Below are 16,300 nucleotides of genomic sequence, written 5' to 3' on the forward strand. Positions count from 1 at the left end.
TCTATTTCCCTCTGATAAGAGGTCTTAAGTCCTACCCTCCACATCCACAGTATAAAATAACCATTCACAAGTACGCACTACTTGCATCCTGGCAAGTTTAACAATCACATAAGTGAAAAACACAGAGGCAATTACACTCTAACATATTAATAAAGTGTTTTACAAAAACCTTTTCCTTCAAAACTTGTTCCTTCCACCAGTTGGCAGGTTGTCCAGCTGCGTTATCTACAAGCACTAATGGACGTTGCTCAAATCCACTGCAAATGTAGTATCAGTGTTGTGCATATATATTCCTGTATAAACGAATCATGAATACTTCTACCACCTATTTTTATCAGTACTTTTTGTTCTTGAACAGTGACAAAATCCAACTGTCCCTCCCTGTTTATGCAGCCAATTGCAACTAAACTCACATGAAGTTAGGTTCTGAACTTTGTGAATGGAGTCAATTTGTTGTGGTGCTGGTGCCTGGTTTCTTTGTTTTAATGTTTGGTGGTATTCCTCCCCCCACCCCCCATTTTTTAACTCCCTGCACCAAGCAAACTTCCCAAACAGATAACATGAGGACCTGAAGAGGCAGAGATCCTTACCTCTACTCAATGACATTTTGCTTGCATATCACATCTCAATTATTACCTCCAAATTATGGAAATGCCGCATGTGTTTGTTCAACAAACTATTTATAACATTTCACATTATCACTAATACCTGAATTCTGAATGTTCTGCACAAAATATTAAGCACATCATCTTGAGATCAAATTGTTTCAAACGGCTCTTTGCTCAAACATCAGTTTCCAACTGTTTTCTTCAGCTTTTTTCTTACGATACAGTGCTTAACAGCTGTCATCTTTTTCACTGATGTAGGTTTGTGCTGCTGCACAAACCAGAACAAGATACCTAAGTACCCATGCAGGCCAAGGAGCCTAAAGTGGCAGAAATGCTGAAAAAAAATCTCATTTTAGGTTAAAAGCTTCTTGATTTCCGTTTCTGTCCCTTACCACGTTCTAGGGCCTGTTCAAATCCTTATAACATGTACCCTGTAGTATTGATGAGAACAAGTGAAGACACAACAATTTTCTTATGCTACTATACAGCTACCAACCTCACTGAAATAAGAGACATAACTAAAGAAAGCAAAGACCTATTTTCTGTTATTAAAGAGTAAACCCATCAGTTCCATCCATACATAGAGATGTGTTACCCCAGTTGGTTGCAAAGCCCCTGATAGTTTCCTACCAAGAAAAGCAAGATTTGCTTTTTACTTGATGTGAAACTCTAAATTTCTTCTCAAAGCACTTAAGCAACAGAAGGAAAGCATCAACCTAAAAACTTATTTAACTTAAGGAAAACTTATTTTCCATGCTCCTCATGAAAGCCAGTACCAACTTTCAACAGCTTCAGTCTGATATTTTTACTGTTTCCTTAAATGACTCTTTTCAGTACCATTTTCCCAGTTCTTGCAATACAAACAGCTTATCTTGGGCAGACAAGTTTCTGCAATTAAGTTTAATAGAGATAACTGACCACATAAGATGTCTCCTGTCCCCAAACACTGCATCTATCCTTCTCCATCTCCTTTCAGTATATCCTCATTCACATGTCCAGGACCCATCTTTGCTTCCATAGGAATTCAAAGCCAACAAGAAGCCATGTGTCAGAGAGACAAATGGGTGAGGAGACGGATGGATCATCCTTAGAACCAGACCATTAGCTTCAAAATTTTAGGTTAAGTCCTATTTTAGTATCAAGAAGCACACTATTGTAAATATCAACTAAGGAATACAGTATTTTAAAGTGCAAACCATTATTCATTTAGCTTGCTAGGAATTATTTCAGGAACAAGGTGACCAGCTCTGTAATAAAGAAGAAAAATCAATACTGGCACACCTCTCCTTTGGTTAAGATCTGTCACGAAAGCATTACAGAAACAAAAGTTTCAGAAGGGAAGACACATTGGCAAGTTATGTATTAATACAGTCCAAGACTATCATGGCTTTTGAAGCTATACAAACTGTAGTTCTTCCCATTTTAACAAACAAAAGGAAACCACACAATTTAAGATCCAGACTTCGACCCCCACATGCCTTCCTCTGCCTTCTCCAAGACAAGGATCTACTATCAATGACATACAATCCAAAAGTGAGTTGGTTTTGCACAAATTACAGGATTTCTCTTTACAGTTCTTATTTTAGTAAGTGAAAAGTAGCTGCCTGCATATGTATTACATGTATGTTTACACAGGGACATATCTACCTCTCCTTCTTAACGTGTTGTTACAGCTAAATATGTTAGAAGCTAAGAACCTAAAGCTCCTGATAACTCCACATAGCTGTGCATTATAAAAACAAACCTTTCAAACCAGCACTGAACTAGTAAGAAATATCTGTGCCTTAAAGCCAGCATTACAATAAGCCTAACTTTAAACACCATGTTAGTATTTCCCTACCCATGCAAGGATGTATGATCTCCTGTAACTAACAGCTAGTGAGTGTTAGTCCCTGTTCTCTACTTATATTTCCGTATTCCACTTCAAAAGTATTAACCTAAAGGTTAGAAACAAATGGGATTTATTTAAAATACAGCTTTTTTTTCCCAACAAGGCATATTAAGACCAAAAGCATTTTTTGCTCAGCTGAACACTGAAATCTTACAACAGTTGAACTTGGTAGTTACTTATTTCTAGCAGTTAAAAACCTTTTCAAGTACCAGCACCATGACTGGTCAGAAAAATTAACTTCATGAAATCTTTCTGAGAGCTTCACAATGACAATTTGGAAGACAGTGTGATCATACAGACTTGTCTGTTCATTTCCAAGTTTGGCTTTATGATTTCACCAAGTTTTGTACAGTGGAAAATAGCTAAGATAGAAATATAATCTAATTAAATGATTGTTCTACCTAACGCCATGTTCACCAAGTATCTGCTCAGTAAAATGTTAAGTTGGTAAACAATGACAAATTAACTATTTTTGTCATATTTTCTGTACTCCTGGTATCAGTCTCTATGTTTCCTATGTTATTTATCATAAGTAATCTGATTATTATTTACTTATTATTATATATTTATGTTATTTTTAACGGACATTTTCACTTAACAGTCTTAATAGCAGGAATTTTACATGATTGGTTACAAATAATTCCACTGTCTCAAACTACTTAGAAGTTCCCATTTAACTAGTTCATTAACTAGTCAGTTAATTAGAACTGATGCATTTTCCACAATGGCTTGCAGTGTAATGTCAGTCTGACTGAAATGCCATCTTCTGTTTCTAAAGATGCAAAAAACCTACTGAATGTGAATTCCGACAGATGTGGCTTCAGACATCCTAAACTTTCAACTTTATCCTTAACTCTTCATTCTGATTTCAATTCTTCAGTGTTCATATTTAGCTTTAAGCTCTTACAAAGAAGTCATGTTTATATCCTGTAACTGGCCAACACTAACTCTTAACAATTCACATTGTGTAATAACTGATGTCAAGAACTTAGAGAGCAGCAGCACCATACAGCACAATGAAATTTTACTTGTCATGTTTTTTATCATCCTTAAGAAACGATAATATACCAGCACTTACTGATCAAGCTAGGTATTAGCTAATTTAGCTAATCCATTATGAAATCTGAAGAGCTACTTCACACTTGTGCAGCACTATTCAAATAGATCCTCAGTCATGCCATTCTTTCACAAAGAAGGTGTCATAGTAAAACATTAATTACACTATGTTAATAGACATGTGGATGTTTTCCAGCAGCAGTGGTGCTAAACAGACACACAGATTTGACATTTTACACTCAGTAAATCAGCAAGCTGTCTGCATGAGATACTTAATTTTATGATTAAATACAGATATCCGCATCCCAAGAAAAGGAGACAATGAGTAACTGGAGTACAATGCACACATTGAGAAAACAGCCATAATAAAACAACAAACAAATAATGTCCTTAGTGCAGAGCCTCTGACTTTAGCTAACTGCAGCTGTTCCCCTCCCACTAACATCTGTGTTCTCAATTGATTACAGACAAGTTACTGTTTATTCAGGTCAGTATGCATTGCCAAACACAAGTTAACACTGGGAAAAAAAAAACACACAAAGTTCACATACCAAGAGAAAGCAGTAATCTTAGAAACACTATGGGAACTACCTCAGCCTTCAGGATTTCCACTGTTATGTTGCTGTTATGGAAGAGTCAAATTAATCCCAAATTTTAACTGTATCTCAAATCCATCATTTCAATAGCTTTTCATGCAATGAAAAGATGTAAATACTTTATACATCAATTGGCTCTTCAGTTTGCTGTTTCAGCCACTGGCCAAAACAATTCCAAGATAACATACTATCTTTCCTGGAAAGTAAGACTTACCTAATATGTAGACTGTCTTCTGATCACTTCTTTGACCAAGGGCATTAGTCACCTTACAGATGTAAGTCCCAGTGTAGTTGTAAGTCAATGGGCTGCTGAACTGCAGAGTATTGTTAACAGTTAACAATCCCTCAGGCCATTGTCCATCCAACCTAAAACAGAACAGTTACATTCAGTCATAAAGACTCCCAGTTGAAAGTTTTAACTAGTTTAAGTATTTACAATAACCTGGAGAGTCAACTTTTCATTCTGCTCCAACAGTCAGTGGGCTTTCATTGGATATTCTCAGTGTCCACCTGAACATACAGCATTACATTTGTGCCAAATCCTTTCAAGGTCAAATCTGCTGATAGCAGCAAAGCTACAAAGTACAAATGAAGACTATTACAGTTAAGAAAGCAGTATCTTCAAAGAACTTAAAAGGACAACACAACTCAAGCTCTAAAAGTAATAGTCAAACTAAGCAGCACTTAAACTGTGCTGTCAACTATATGCCAGCTGTTTTACATCCAGTTTAGCTTTCACAATGAATGTGCAGGGAGAACTGTTTCTCATGTAGACATTAGATGTGCCAACCAGGAATGAGGCTCTGGTGGACTTGCTAGTCACAAGTTAAGAAAACTTAGTTCATAGTACCTGGGCTAGTGATAACCCTGACTATGGTGATGGCAACCCTGTGGAGTTGGGGATCCGGCTGGATAGTACCAAGAACAAGATTTCAGAAGAGCTAACTTCAGCTCACTCAGATCTCAAAAGGGAGCAGAGGGTCCTGGTAGACAGCAAGCTCAATATGAGTGAACAGGGAGACACACAGAAAAGACAAGGGCTAATGGGTACTACTGGCAACATTCGAGTTGGACACAAAGGTCTCATTGACCAACAACCCCAAGACCTTCTCTGCAGGGCTGCCATGAATTTCCTTTTTGCTCAACCTGTAGCTGTGCCTGGGATTGCTCCCACCCAGGTGTAGGACCTTGCACTTGGCATGGTTAAACTTCATGAGGTTGGCATCAGCCCACCTCACAAGCGTGTCAAGGTCCCTCTAAATGGCATTCCTTCCCTCCAACGTATCAACAGAACCACACAGCTTGGTGTCATTGGCAAACTTGCTGAGGGCACACTCAATTCCATTGTCCATGTCAGCGACAAAGATATTAAACAAGACCGTCCCAACACCCATCCCTGAGGGACACCACTTGTTACTGGTCTCCAGCTGGACACTGAACCATTGACCACAACTCTTTGCGTGCACCCATCCAGCCAGTTCTTTACCCACCGAGTGGTCCACCTATCAAATTGATGACACTCCAATTTAGAGACAAGGATGTCATGTGGGACAGTGTTGAATGCTTTGCACAAGTCCAGGTAGATGATGACAACTGCTCCACCCCTGTCCATCAGTTCTGTAGCCCCATCATAGAAGGCCACCAAATTGGTCAGGCAGGACTTTCCCCTAGTAAAGCCATGCTGGCTGTCACCAAGCACCTTGTTGTTTTTCATGTGCCCTAGCATGCCTTCCAAGTGAATCTGCTCCCAGATTTTGCCAGGCACAGAGGTGAGACTGACTGGTCTGTAATTCCCCGGGTCATCCATTTTCCCCTTCTTGAAAATGGGGGTTATATTTCCCTTTTTCCAGTCATCAGGATCTTCACCTGTCTGCCATGATTTTTCAGATATGACGGCCAGTGGCTTTGCAACTTCATTCGCCAGCTCCTTCAGGACCCGCAGATGGATTTCATCAGGTCCCATGGACTTGTGTACATTCAGGTTCTTAAGATGGTCTTGAACCAGATCCTCTCCTACAGTGGGCCCAAGATCTAGGTTTTCACAGTCCCTGCGTCCGCTTTCCACAACTTGGGGGGTGCGGTCAGAACCTTTGCCAGTGAAGACCGAGGCAAAGAAGCCATTCAGAACCTCAGCCTTCTCCAAGTCCTGTGTAGCCAGTTCTCCCGAAAGCTTCCGGAGGGGGCCTACATTGTCCCTAGTCTGTTTTTTAGCCACTACATACCTATAAAATCCCTTCCCATTACCTTTAACATCCCTTGCCAAGTTTAGCTCCAATTGGGCCTTAGACAGCACTTGCTCAGGAGCCGGCAGCTCAGCTCCCACTATGAGGTGACTCAGCAGGGGTGGGCGGAGCCAGAGCGCTCGGCGGCAGATTCAAACCAGTCATCAGCCGCCATTTTCTGTCAGTTGCTGAGGTGAGCGGCTTGAGGGAGGGCGCCTGCAACACCAGAGTGAAGCGGCGGGAAATCAGCGTCCGGGAACCTCACCTCAGAGCGACAAGAGCTGCTGAGGAGGGAGCCTCAAGTCCTCACAGGACTTGCAAAGTGCTCAACTACCAGGAGGAGGTGACTCAATGGGGGATGAAGCCATGAGGCTGGGTGGCAGATTCAAACCAGCCATCAGCCGCCATTTTCTGTCAGTTGCTGAGGTGAGCGGCTTGAGAGAGGGCACCTGTAACACTGGAGCGGAGGGAAATCAGCGTCCGGGAACCTCACCTCAGAGCAACAAGAGCCACTGAAGAGGGAGCTTCAAGTCCTCACAGGACTTGCAAAGAGCTCAGCTCACCCAAGGAGCTGACTCACCAGGGATGGAGCCATGAGGCTGGGTGGCAGATTCAAACCGGCCATCAGCCGCCATTTTCTGTCACTTCCTGAGGTGAGCGGCTTGAGAGGGCACCTGCAGCACCGGAGCAAAAGGGCGGGAAATCAGTGCCCAGGAACCTCACCTCAGAGCGACAAGAGCCGCTGATGGAGCCTCAAGTCCTCGACAGGACTTGCCCAAGACCTCAGCTACCACGAAGAGGTGACTCACTGGGGACGGAGCCATGAGGCTGGGTGGCAGATTCAACCCGGCCATCAGCCGCCATTTCCTGTCAGTTGGTGAGGTGAGTGGCTTGAGAGAGGGCGCCTGTAACACTGCAGCGGAGCGAAGCGGGGGGATATCAGTGCCCAGGAGCCTCACCACAGAGCAACAAAAGCCACTGAGGAGGAGCCTCAAGTCCTCCATAGGACTTGCCCAGGAGCCGCAGCTCAGCTCACACGAGGAGCTGACTCACCGGGGACGGAGCCAGGAGGTTCGGTGGCAGATTCAAACCAGCCATCAACGGCCATTCTCTATCAGTTCCTGAGGTGAAGGGCTTGAGAGAGGACGCCTGCAACACTGGAGCGGAGCGGCCGGAAATCAGCATCCAGGAACCTCACCTCAGAGCGACAAGAGCCGCTGAGGAGGAGCCTCAAGTCCTCGACAGGGCTTGCCCAAGACCTCAGCTACCACAAGGTGACTCACTGGGGATGAAGCCATGAGGCTGGGTGGCAGATTCAACCTGGCCATCAGCCGCCATTCTCTGTCAGTTGCTGAGGTGAGTGGCTTGAGAGAGGACACCTGCAACACCAGAGCGGAGCCAAGTGGGGGGATATCAGTGCCCAGGAACCTCTCCTCAGAGCGACAAGAGCCACTGAGGAGGAAGCCTCAAGTCCTCGACAGGACTTGCCCAGGAGCCAGCAGCTCAACTCACACAAGAGCCAACTCACCAGGGGCGAAGCCATGAGGCTCGGTGGCAGATTCAAACCAGCCATCAGCAGCCATTCTCTGTCAGTTGCTGAGGTGAGTGGCTTGAGAGAGGACGCCTGTAACACCGGAGTGGAGCGGAGTTGGGGGAGATCAGCATCCAGGAACCTCACCTCAGAGCGACAAGAGCCGCTGAGGAGGGAGCCTCAAGTCCTCACAGGACTTGCCCAGGAGCCGCAGCTCAGCTCACACAAGGAGGTGACTCGCCGGGGATGGAGCCAGGAGGAGCGGCAGCAACGGTGAGTAGTTAAAAACCTACCCAGGGATCGTGGCAACCAGAGCAGGCAAACAGAGTGGGTCGAGGCAGTTTGTGCGGGCTGATGAGGAGGTTGGTGAGCACTCACCATATGACCAAGGTCCAGTGTGGGAGCTCTGCCTTGGCTGCCCCAGTGGTGCCCAGCGTAGGCACCCAGAGAGAGCCGGTAAGAGGGGAGGCTGCGGTGCAGAGCTCAGAGTGTGGAGAGTTTCTGCACTGGTGTGGTGAGGGAAAGGTGCACAATAGGCAAGGCTGCGCTCACTGCTCCCTGATGCAGGTCCTGCTGCTGCAGGGGCTGAGTTGCTGGATGCTGTCAGTAAGCTGCAAGATGTCAGGGGAGCTGAGAGGAAGCAGGACTGCTTGTTCCAGGCCCAAACAGCACAGGGGCTTCAAGCTTCCCCTCTAACTCATGGAGGAAAGAAGGAGGCTGTTAACCCAGGAAGCTGGGAATTAGGAGTATAAAGAAGGACTACAGAGCCCTGGGAAAGGTGGTTAGGGGCTCTGGAGCTCAGAAAGTCTTTTCGACAATTCTCCAAGACACAGGGGAGGACTTTACAAAGGTAAGGAGGATTGGACAGGTTAATAAATGGTTACAAGGGTGGTGTCATAATCAAGGATTTGGGTGTCTTGAACATGGGGCACAAATCTGTAGGCCAGGCCTACTGGGGGATGGTGGAGCTGCTCTGATAGAGAAAGGGAAGAGAGTCTTTGCTGGAAGGCTTGCCAGACTTGTCAAGGATACTTTAAACTAGTTGTGTTGGTGGAGGGGGGCATCATTCCATCCCAACACACCCAGTCAGTTGCCAGCACCTATAATAAATACTCTGAGCAATGTAGTGATATTCTAGCCACTCCAGCCAAGGAGCCAGCTTCATTTGGAGCTCGGCTCAGATGCCTCTGTACAAATGCTTGTAGCATGGGGAATAAACAAGAGGAATTAGAGATGTGGGCACATCTATGGGGCTATGATATAATAGGCATCACCGAAACATGGTGGGATGGCTCCTTTGACTGGAGTGTTGGAATGGAAGATTACAGGCTTTTTAGAAAAGACAGGTCCAGTAGGAGGGGAGGGGGAGTTGCACATAGCTTAACTGTCCTTAGGAAAGTTATTTCCTGTGTTCCTACATGCAACACATCAATTTAAAGTATCTGGGCTTATTTGAATTTTTTTCTTCTTCACAAGACAGATTATGATCTAAGCTTGCTTTTATTGTCTTCCTCTGTCTCTTGCCCAAATTACATCCATCGCTGCAGAGGCAAAGCAGTAAAATTAAGAGTAGGACTCACCCAATCCATATATGCATGACATGGAACTCTTATTTAAGTTAGTTTGTTAAACCTCGCTTCCATCACTATGCAAAGCAATGCATTTATCTGCCTTGGTAGCTGCTTGAGCAGTTTTGAAAAACATGACAACACTATAATTCCATAAACAGTATTTGACATTTCAACTGTAATTTCCAGATTTTAAAACATGGATACAAAGAACTCTGTTGAAGAGTTTACAATCTACTTTAATAATTAAAAAGGATTAATAATAGTTGGATTCCTACTAGATTTACTGGGTGTTGCACTCTATACTGCAAGATGAACAGTTTATTTTATGAAGTAACTACAGAAGTTTACATCCTGACAGTAACAACAAATTGTTTGGGCTTGTATATTTACAAGACACCCACTCACCCATACACACACATTCACATCTTGCAACCTTTTAAAAGGCTAGAAAACACTGCTGCAACCCAATACAAGTCATGTACTTCTTGTTTTCAAAACAGTTGTTTAAGTTCAATGATTATACCACTTCAAGCATGTACTAAGCCCTTTTTAATAAATATTTACCTGGTCCACATAAATTCCATAGGTAATGGATTTGCATCAGCATTACATCTGAGCTGAACATTCTCTCTTCCAATGAACCAGTTTCCATCATAGCCAGTTACTGAAACTTCTGGGGCATCTGACAAAATAAAAAGGTTTAACCGATTAACAATCACAATGTTTTAATTTAACATGAACTGTGTGCTCTGACCAGCTCAGTGGAGCAGAAGATGGTTTTTGGTTTGGTTACTTGGCTTGCTGGGAAGTAGTTCTCTTGGGGCTTTCTTTTGTGGTGGTGTTGGTGGGGTTTTGCTGTTGTTGGTAATATTTTTTTAATCTGAAAGACAAGAAAACACCCACACTGTTCCAAACTACAGTACAATATGCAGCAGTGGAACAGATAGAGAACACTAAGTTGTTTCAATCTGTACAACTGTCCCAACTGTGTTTTCTGCAAACATACAGCACTCTGGGGAAGTGAGAAGACTTCAGAAGAATCAGTTTAATGTGGGTTTTGTTTGGAAATGAGGGGTAGTAATTTAGAGCTACTTCTGCCTAACAAGATACAGCAAACAAGAGTTGGCATTTTGAGAAGGCAGGTAATTAGGAAATCAAAGAGTTCACATATGCCAGTTAAAAAGGTTAACAGTTACCCACTGCCATCATAATGTAGAATTATGTTATGGCTCGTGAGAGCAAGGAAGCCACTTTAGATAAGCCTGAGAGACATAGCTGAAGTATTCCATGACTCAGAACCTAAAGAGCAGAACTACCAGTGTGAGTTGGTATCATCTCCTCTGCAGAGAGAGTAGTTGCAAGGGTAGATACAAAGTATTATCTGTAAATATAAGGGAGGGACTGAAGGAAGACAACACAACAAAGACATATAATCTCTGCCTCTTGCTGCTTTGCTCCTGACTATACAATTCTGGCAGAAGGTCTGAAACATGCCTTAGCACTCAGTTCAAAATGAGTTTAAGATCAACTTACCCCCTAATTTCACTTTAAATATGGAACTTGATTATCTTATGCAGTTTTAGACAGTAACACAATCAATCTTTGCTTCCGTTTCTGTATCAATGGCATTTCAATCTACAACTTCATTTCAACATTGAAAACTCAATCAGCACTACTCACTATTTTATTTTATGCCCAAACAAGTGATTATTTAGCTAACAGAAAAAACCCAAACCCGTATGATTTTCTAGTCAAACCAAAACAGCGAAGTTAATTCTTTTCCAGCCACTACATTTCTTCTAATTGAAATAACAGATTTCAAGTTGAGGATTTTAAAGCGGCACACACATGAGACAAGATACCAAAAAGGAAGAGTTTGCAAATTGGTCACTTGGGTCACATATGCATTGTCTAACAAAAACCAGATCAATGGCTTATCACTTATTTATCTTAACCAGTTTCAGCTAAGCAGCATTGTAAGCCACCTAACTTTGTATTTATGTGTTTTAAAGCCACAAATGTTAACAAATGTTAAACAAGCCCAGTACAGGTTTGAATTACATAGGCAATCTGAAGCTGAACAACAAGTCTTAGGACATTATATATTATGTTTTTGTTTCCTTATACAAATTAGAATGGAAAAAACCCTTGGCAATTTGAAAATATATTAATGATCCCCATTAGACCTACTCTCAACTTATCTCAAACATCAATCTTCATTAGTAATGCTCAAACCATACAGCATTATGAGCAGTTTACAGATAACTTAGTTATTTTGTCTGTAAAGTTTTCAATGTCAAATATAACTGAATTCTGTTTACCCTTCACCCAATATCCAAAATAAGCAGTAGAAACAATGGTATTCCAGCTTTGTGCCCACCATTTTAACTATTTTTAATGGACATCCTAGGTTTCTACTCCTACCTGACATACCTCTTAACACCTCCTTTCCTACACAGCCTAATTTTCCCTTTTCCTTCCTTATACTAAGTGCTCTTCTTCTGTGGAAAGGGTACAGCAATCAGGAGGGTGGTTACAGGATATACACCAAGCAGTAATTACTTGAGAGAATACTTACATTGTATGTCCAACACCTGTGGGTATCTTATCTCCTTCTCCAAAGCAGGGTGCCTCACAACACAAGTTATACGTCTTCCTCTTGCAAATCGTGTAGGGACAATCATGTACTGACTGACAACTGTCACTGTTTCATTTGGAAACAAAGTAGAGCTGGATTCCATTTCACCAAGACCTCCTTCCCAGTCAATCTCTGCAGCAGGTTTTCCAGTGGCTGCTGTACAAGTGGCTGCTACTGTCCTATTCGCACCATCTATTAGAGGGTTTGGTCCTTTCGTTAAGCTCACAACAGGTTCAACTAGGGAGGGGAAAAACAGTTAAGTTTAAACAAGACTCCACATCTTAGATAAAACTAATCCTTTTGCAAAAGTCCACTCTAATCAGATATCCTAGAAATAAGATTATGTCATATACCAGAGATAACTCCGCAAAGCTTTGGCCTTCTGATACAGTTCACCTTTGTCCACATTAAAGTTTCATGCTGCTCATTCACTACAGCTAATGTACTGGCAGCATTACACTTTAAGTCTTAATCTATACTACTAGATTTGGGTCATTTCAAAGTTAAAACACTAAATCAAGTTAACACCTGGCATTAAGAATTTAAGCTCCTGTTGATCAGTACAATATAAATCGATTCCATGCTGAAAAGGACATTTAACCTCTAACACTAAGTATTATATATACACATATATACAAAATCAAATATGTACAAATATACAGATTAGGCACAAGTAAAATTTGTATGGTTTTGATATACAAATAATTGTCTATATATACATATAATTCTGTCTATATATATTATATTCTTGTAAATGTATCCCTATATAAGCAAGAAATTTTAACGTAATGTTATGTCCAAGACTCAAGAAAAGGATCTGACCTCCTTGTAAATCCATTGCTCGCCCTTGTAAATGCTGAGGGCTTAGAAAACACAATTACTTCTAAAATGAAGTTGGATTCCTGATGTACAAGTCTGCTGTTGAGGGCCAGAGAATGAAAAGCTTTCTTAAATGAAAATTCCTCCTTAAATAATCAATCTGTTTCAGCCCTGTGCAAGGCATCTACCAGTTGCAGACTAAGTCAGAAATACCCTGTGGTACTCCAGGTACAAACCAAGGATGGATCATTTCTATAATCAGTATTAGTGGATATATGCTCCCCAGTAATGTACCAGCCTATTACATGTTCCTTCCCTTTCAATTTAATAAGGTTGAGTCCTCTGAAATGAAATCATCACTACAAACTACAATGCTTTAGAGTCCACCTCAGTGGACTAGCCCTCACCAATTACAAATCAGATGACTCTTGCAACTTCTGTGGCTTTCAGTATCACATATAGAAGGAGAAATATAGTTCATCTATTTTTTCCCAAGAAGCTGAAATCTCAAAGCGCAGTAGAGTTCACAATACCTGGGAAGATAATTCTACCACCTATACTTTCAAGAGGTAATTGGGTAGCAAATATTTTCAACTTGAGGGAATTCAGTGCCTGAATCAGTTTTTGGTTGTTTTCTGCTCAGTCTCTGAACATGGCTCACGTCTGAGTTAAGTCCTTTATTATTTGCTCACTAAAGGAAAAGGCAACTGTTAAATGGATAACCTTATAAAAATCAGTGTTTTCTGTTCTATGCCTGGCAGTGCTTAAGGAATATACCTCATTAACAAACTGAAGGTGGGTTGCACAGATCCTGAGTGTGGATTATTTTCTGCTTTGTTTCCTTGAATCCCTACCTTCTGTGATTTGTTAGTGACCTTACTGCAAAGATACACCAACAGCAGGGTTTTCCTACTAAGTTCTACACTTATTCTTCTAGATCAAAAACACCTCTAACAGAGCTCCTTTCAATATTTTATTCCCTGCTAGCAACAACTAAACCTTTCTGCAATGAGCTTCAATATTTAATCTGATGTACATATGTGTTCTATCAATTGAGAAAACCCTTTGAAATGTACTGTGAAGAACTTGATATTACATCGCCTAGTAATTTAAACCACAATTTGTTTTTCCCTGATTTAATATAAACATCACTGCCTTGCTCCCCCCAAATCACACTTCTCAATAGCTTCTGCAGTACTACAACATGCAGAAGTATGCACACAAATTCATGTTGTCTTACAAGCATAATGATACGATTTTTACTGTATCTCCCCACACCAAAGACCTGCATCACAGCAAAATCAGTTAACAACAGCAGCTACCATTATTTTTTCAAACAAGAACTTATATTTCCAGGGAGGTGATTTCTGTTTTAGGTCTCATTTATCTTACTCCTTTAATTTAAAACTAACTAACAAACAAAAAACCCCAATACAAGTATACTACTCCAGAATTTGTCCTTTACCCCTCTATGAAAGAATGTACAAGGCAGCAAGTCTTAACTAAGGTAGCAGAGACCTTCAGACCCAAAGCAGAACACTCAGTATGCTGCTTCACTTACCATACTTGAAGACATGCTCTTTTAAAACCATTAAATAACAGTAGCCTGAGAACAGAACAGACACTCATTTAAAAGCCTATTTTTTCCCAAGATAATTTTATTCTGAAAATTTACTTAACTATTAGAAAAAAGCCCCCTTTGCTTTCTCAAGTGGTATCTGAAATTTGTGACAGTGGCTGCTTTCAGTTCATTGTGTAATTCTTATGTTTACACTTGTCAGAAAGACACAAACTATTCAAAACTATTTCATGTCATAACAAACCTACCCCCAATCCAATGTGTTTTGGTGCTTCAGTTGTTTTATACTTCAGAAATGGTTGGGCTTCTGCTGTCACATTCCCATAAATCATGATTGTTAGACTACACACCCACTACAATATAACCTAATAGCCACATACTAAGAAGTGGAAATCAACTGCTATTATGACTCTTCTTTCTATAGTCTATTCAGTGCTACTTTATCCCAACTACTGAAGCAAAACCCCAGCTACTCATTTCTATAGTCTAGCTGTTTCACTCATCATTTAAGATAAATATCTAGTGAATGAATCCCCTAATTAAAAGGGGCCACCAGCATCTCACCTCTCACAATGGAAAAGTTTTACCTTTTCAACTTGGAAAAAAGATTACCCAAAGAATGGAGTTTGGAGGTTTGGTGGGGTTTTTTTGATTTTTGGTTGGCCTTTCTTTTGTTCTCCCTCAAACTGTCACTTGAGTTGTGGTACAGACTTCCCGAGATCAGAGTGATGGTGGTAAGTGACACATGAAGTTTGGGAAAGCATTAAAGAACCTGCTCCACCAGTAGAAACATGGCACTCTATTCTGGTAAAACGGAAAAGATGATGGGAACAATGCTTGGTTCGGGAAAGGAAGCCCCTCAGTCACACAAAGATTCAAAATCAGAAGGGACCTGCTTCCATGATGTAACAGTTCAAGGGCAGTGCTGGTTTTCCCCATCCCCTTTAAATAATCAGAATAGATAAACAGTGTCCATTCTGTCTGCTTGTCAAAGGGTCACTGCACATGGGTCATCCTACCCATATATCTTGTTGTAGCATCAATGGTACTTGAGTTACAAGCAGTAGACGTACAGTTACTTAGGAAGCCTCAACTAATTTGCACATCTGTGACAGCCCTTTTACTGATTCATGAGCACTACCTAATTTAACCCTACTTACTCTAGATTCACCTTACATTCACATGGACAGGTCTCTTGTTGCTCAAGTTCTTGTACTTCTTTATAGAAAAGATAACAAAGCATCCAAAAAAACAAGAGCCTTAAATCCTATTGCTTTAAGTTTCCAAGCCTCAAAGTTTCTCTGTGGTTTTAAATACTTCATAAACCTTTTCAACTGCCTGTTAGTTTTAGAACTAATTTTCTTCTGCCATTGTGCACAGGAGGTCTAGATGAAACTGGCAGGATTACAACACAAACAGTATTATTTCCACTTACCATTATATTCACTAATTCCTTGGCAACAGCATGACACTGGGAATTGTCAGTCCCTTCTACATCACAACTGACATTTACTTGACTAACTTATTTCCAAAACAGTATTTCTACTTGGTTTCTTTTCCCCTTCTAAACCAGCAGCCTTATATTCCTGCATAACTTCTCCAGCCTGCTAATTAATGCTTTATTATGGACTTTGGTTTGCTTGTTTTCCTTTTTAAAACCAGCCAGTTCACTAATTTGTTATCTACTTGATATCTTGGCCTCCAAGTATTGTATTGCACATAAAAGTGTACATTTAATCAACTAGCATTTTTTAAACACCATTACTTTATCAGAATGGAGAATATCTTT

General features: G+C 41.2%; 1 protein-coding gene across 2 annotated transcripts in view; it reads right to left on the minus strand.

The window, feature by feature from the left end:
- The window catches only part of NECTIN3 (nectin cell adhesion molecule 3), a 61,258-nt gene that overhangs the window by 19,099 nt on the left and 25,859 nt on the right, over positions 1-16,300 (minus strand). For both annotated transcript variants that reach the window (XM_034060103.1, XM_031045163.2), the window contains exons 3-5: positions 12,054-12,350; positions 10,040-10,157; positions 4,366-4,517 (exon numbers count right to left, since the gene is read on the minus strand). In XM_034060103.1, coding sequence (XP_033915994.1) covers positions 4,366-4,517; positions 10,040-10,157; positions 12,054-12,350 — 567 coding nt within the window. The remainder of the gene's footprint in view (positions 1-4,365; positions 4,518-10,039; positions 10,158-12,053; positions 12,351-16,300) is intronic.

This window comes from Melopsittacus undulatus, chromosome 2 (assembly GCF_012275295.1).
Source record: "Melopsittacus undulatus isolate bMelUnd1 chromosome 2, bMelUnd1.mat.Z, whole genome shotgun sequence".
In the NCBI taxonomy this organism is placed as follows: domain Eukaryota; kingdom Metazoa; phylum Chordata; class Aves; order Psittaciformes; family Psittaculidae; genus Melopsittacus; species Melopsittacus undulatus.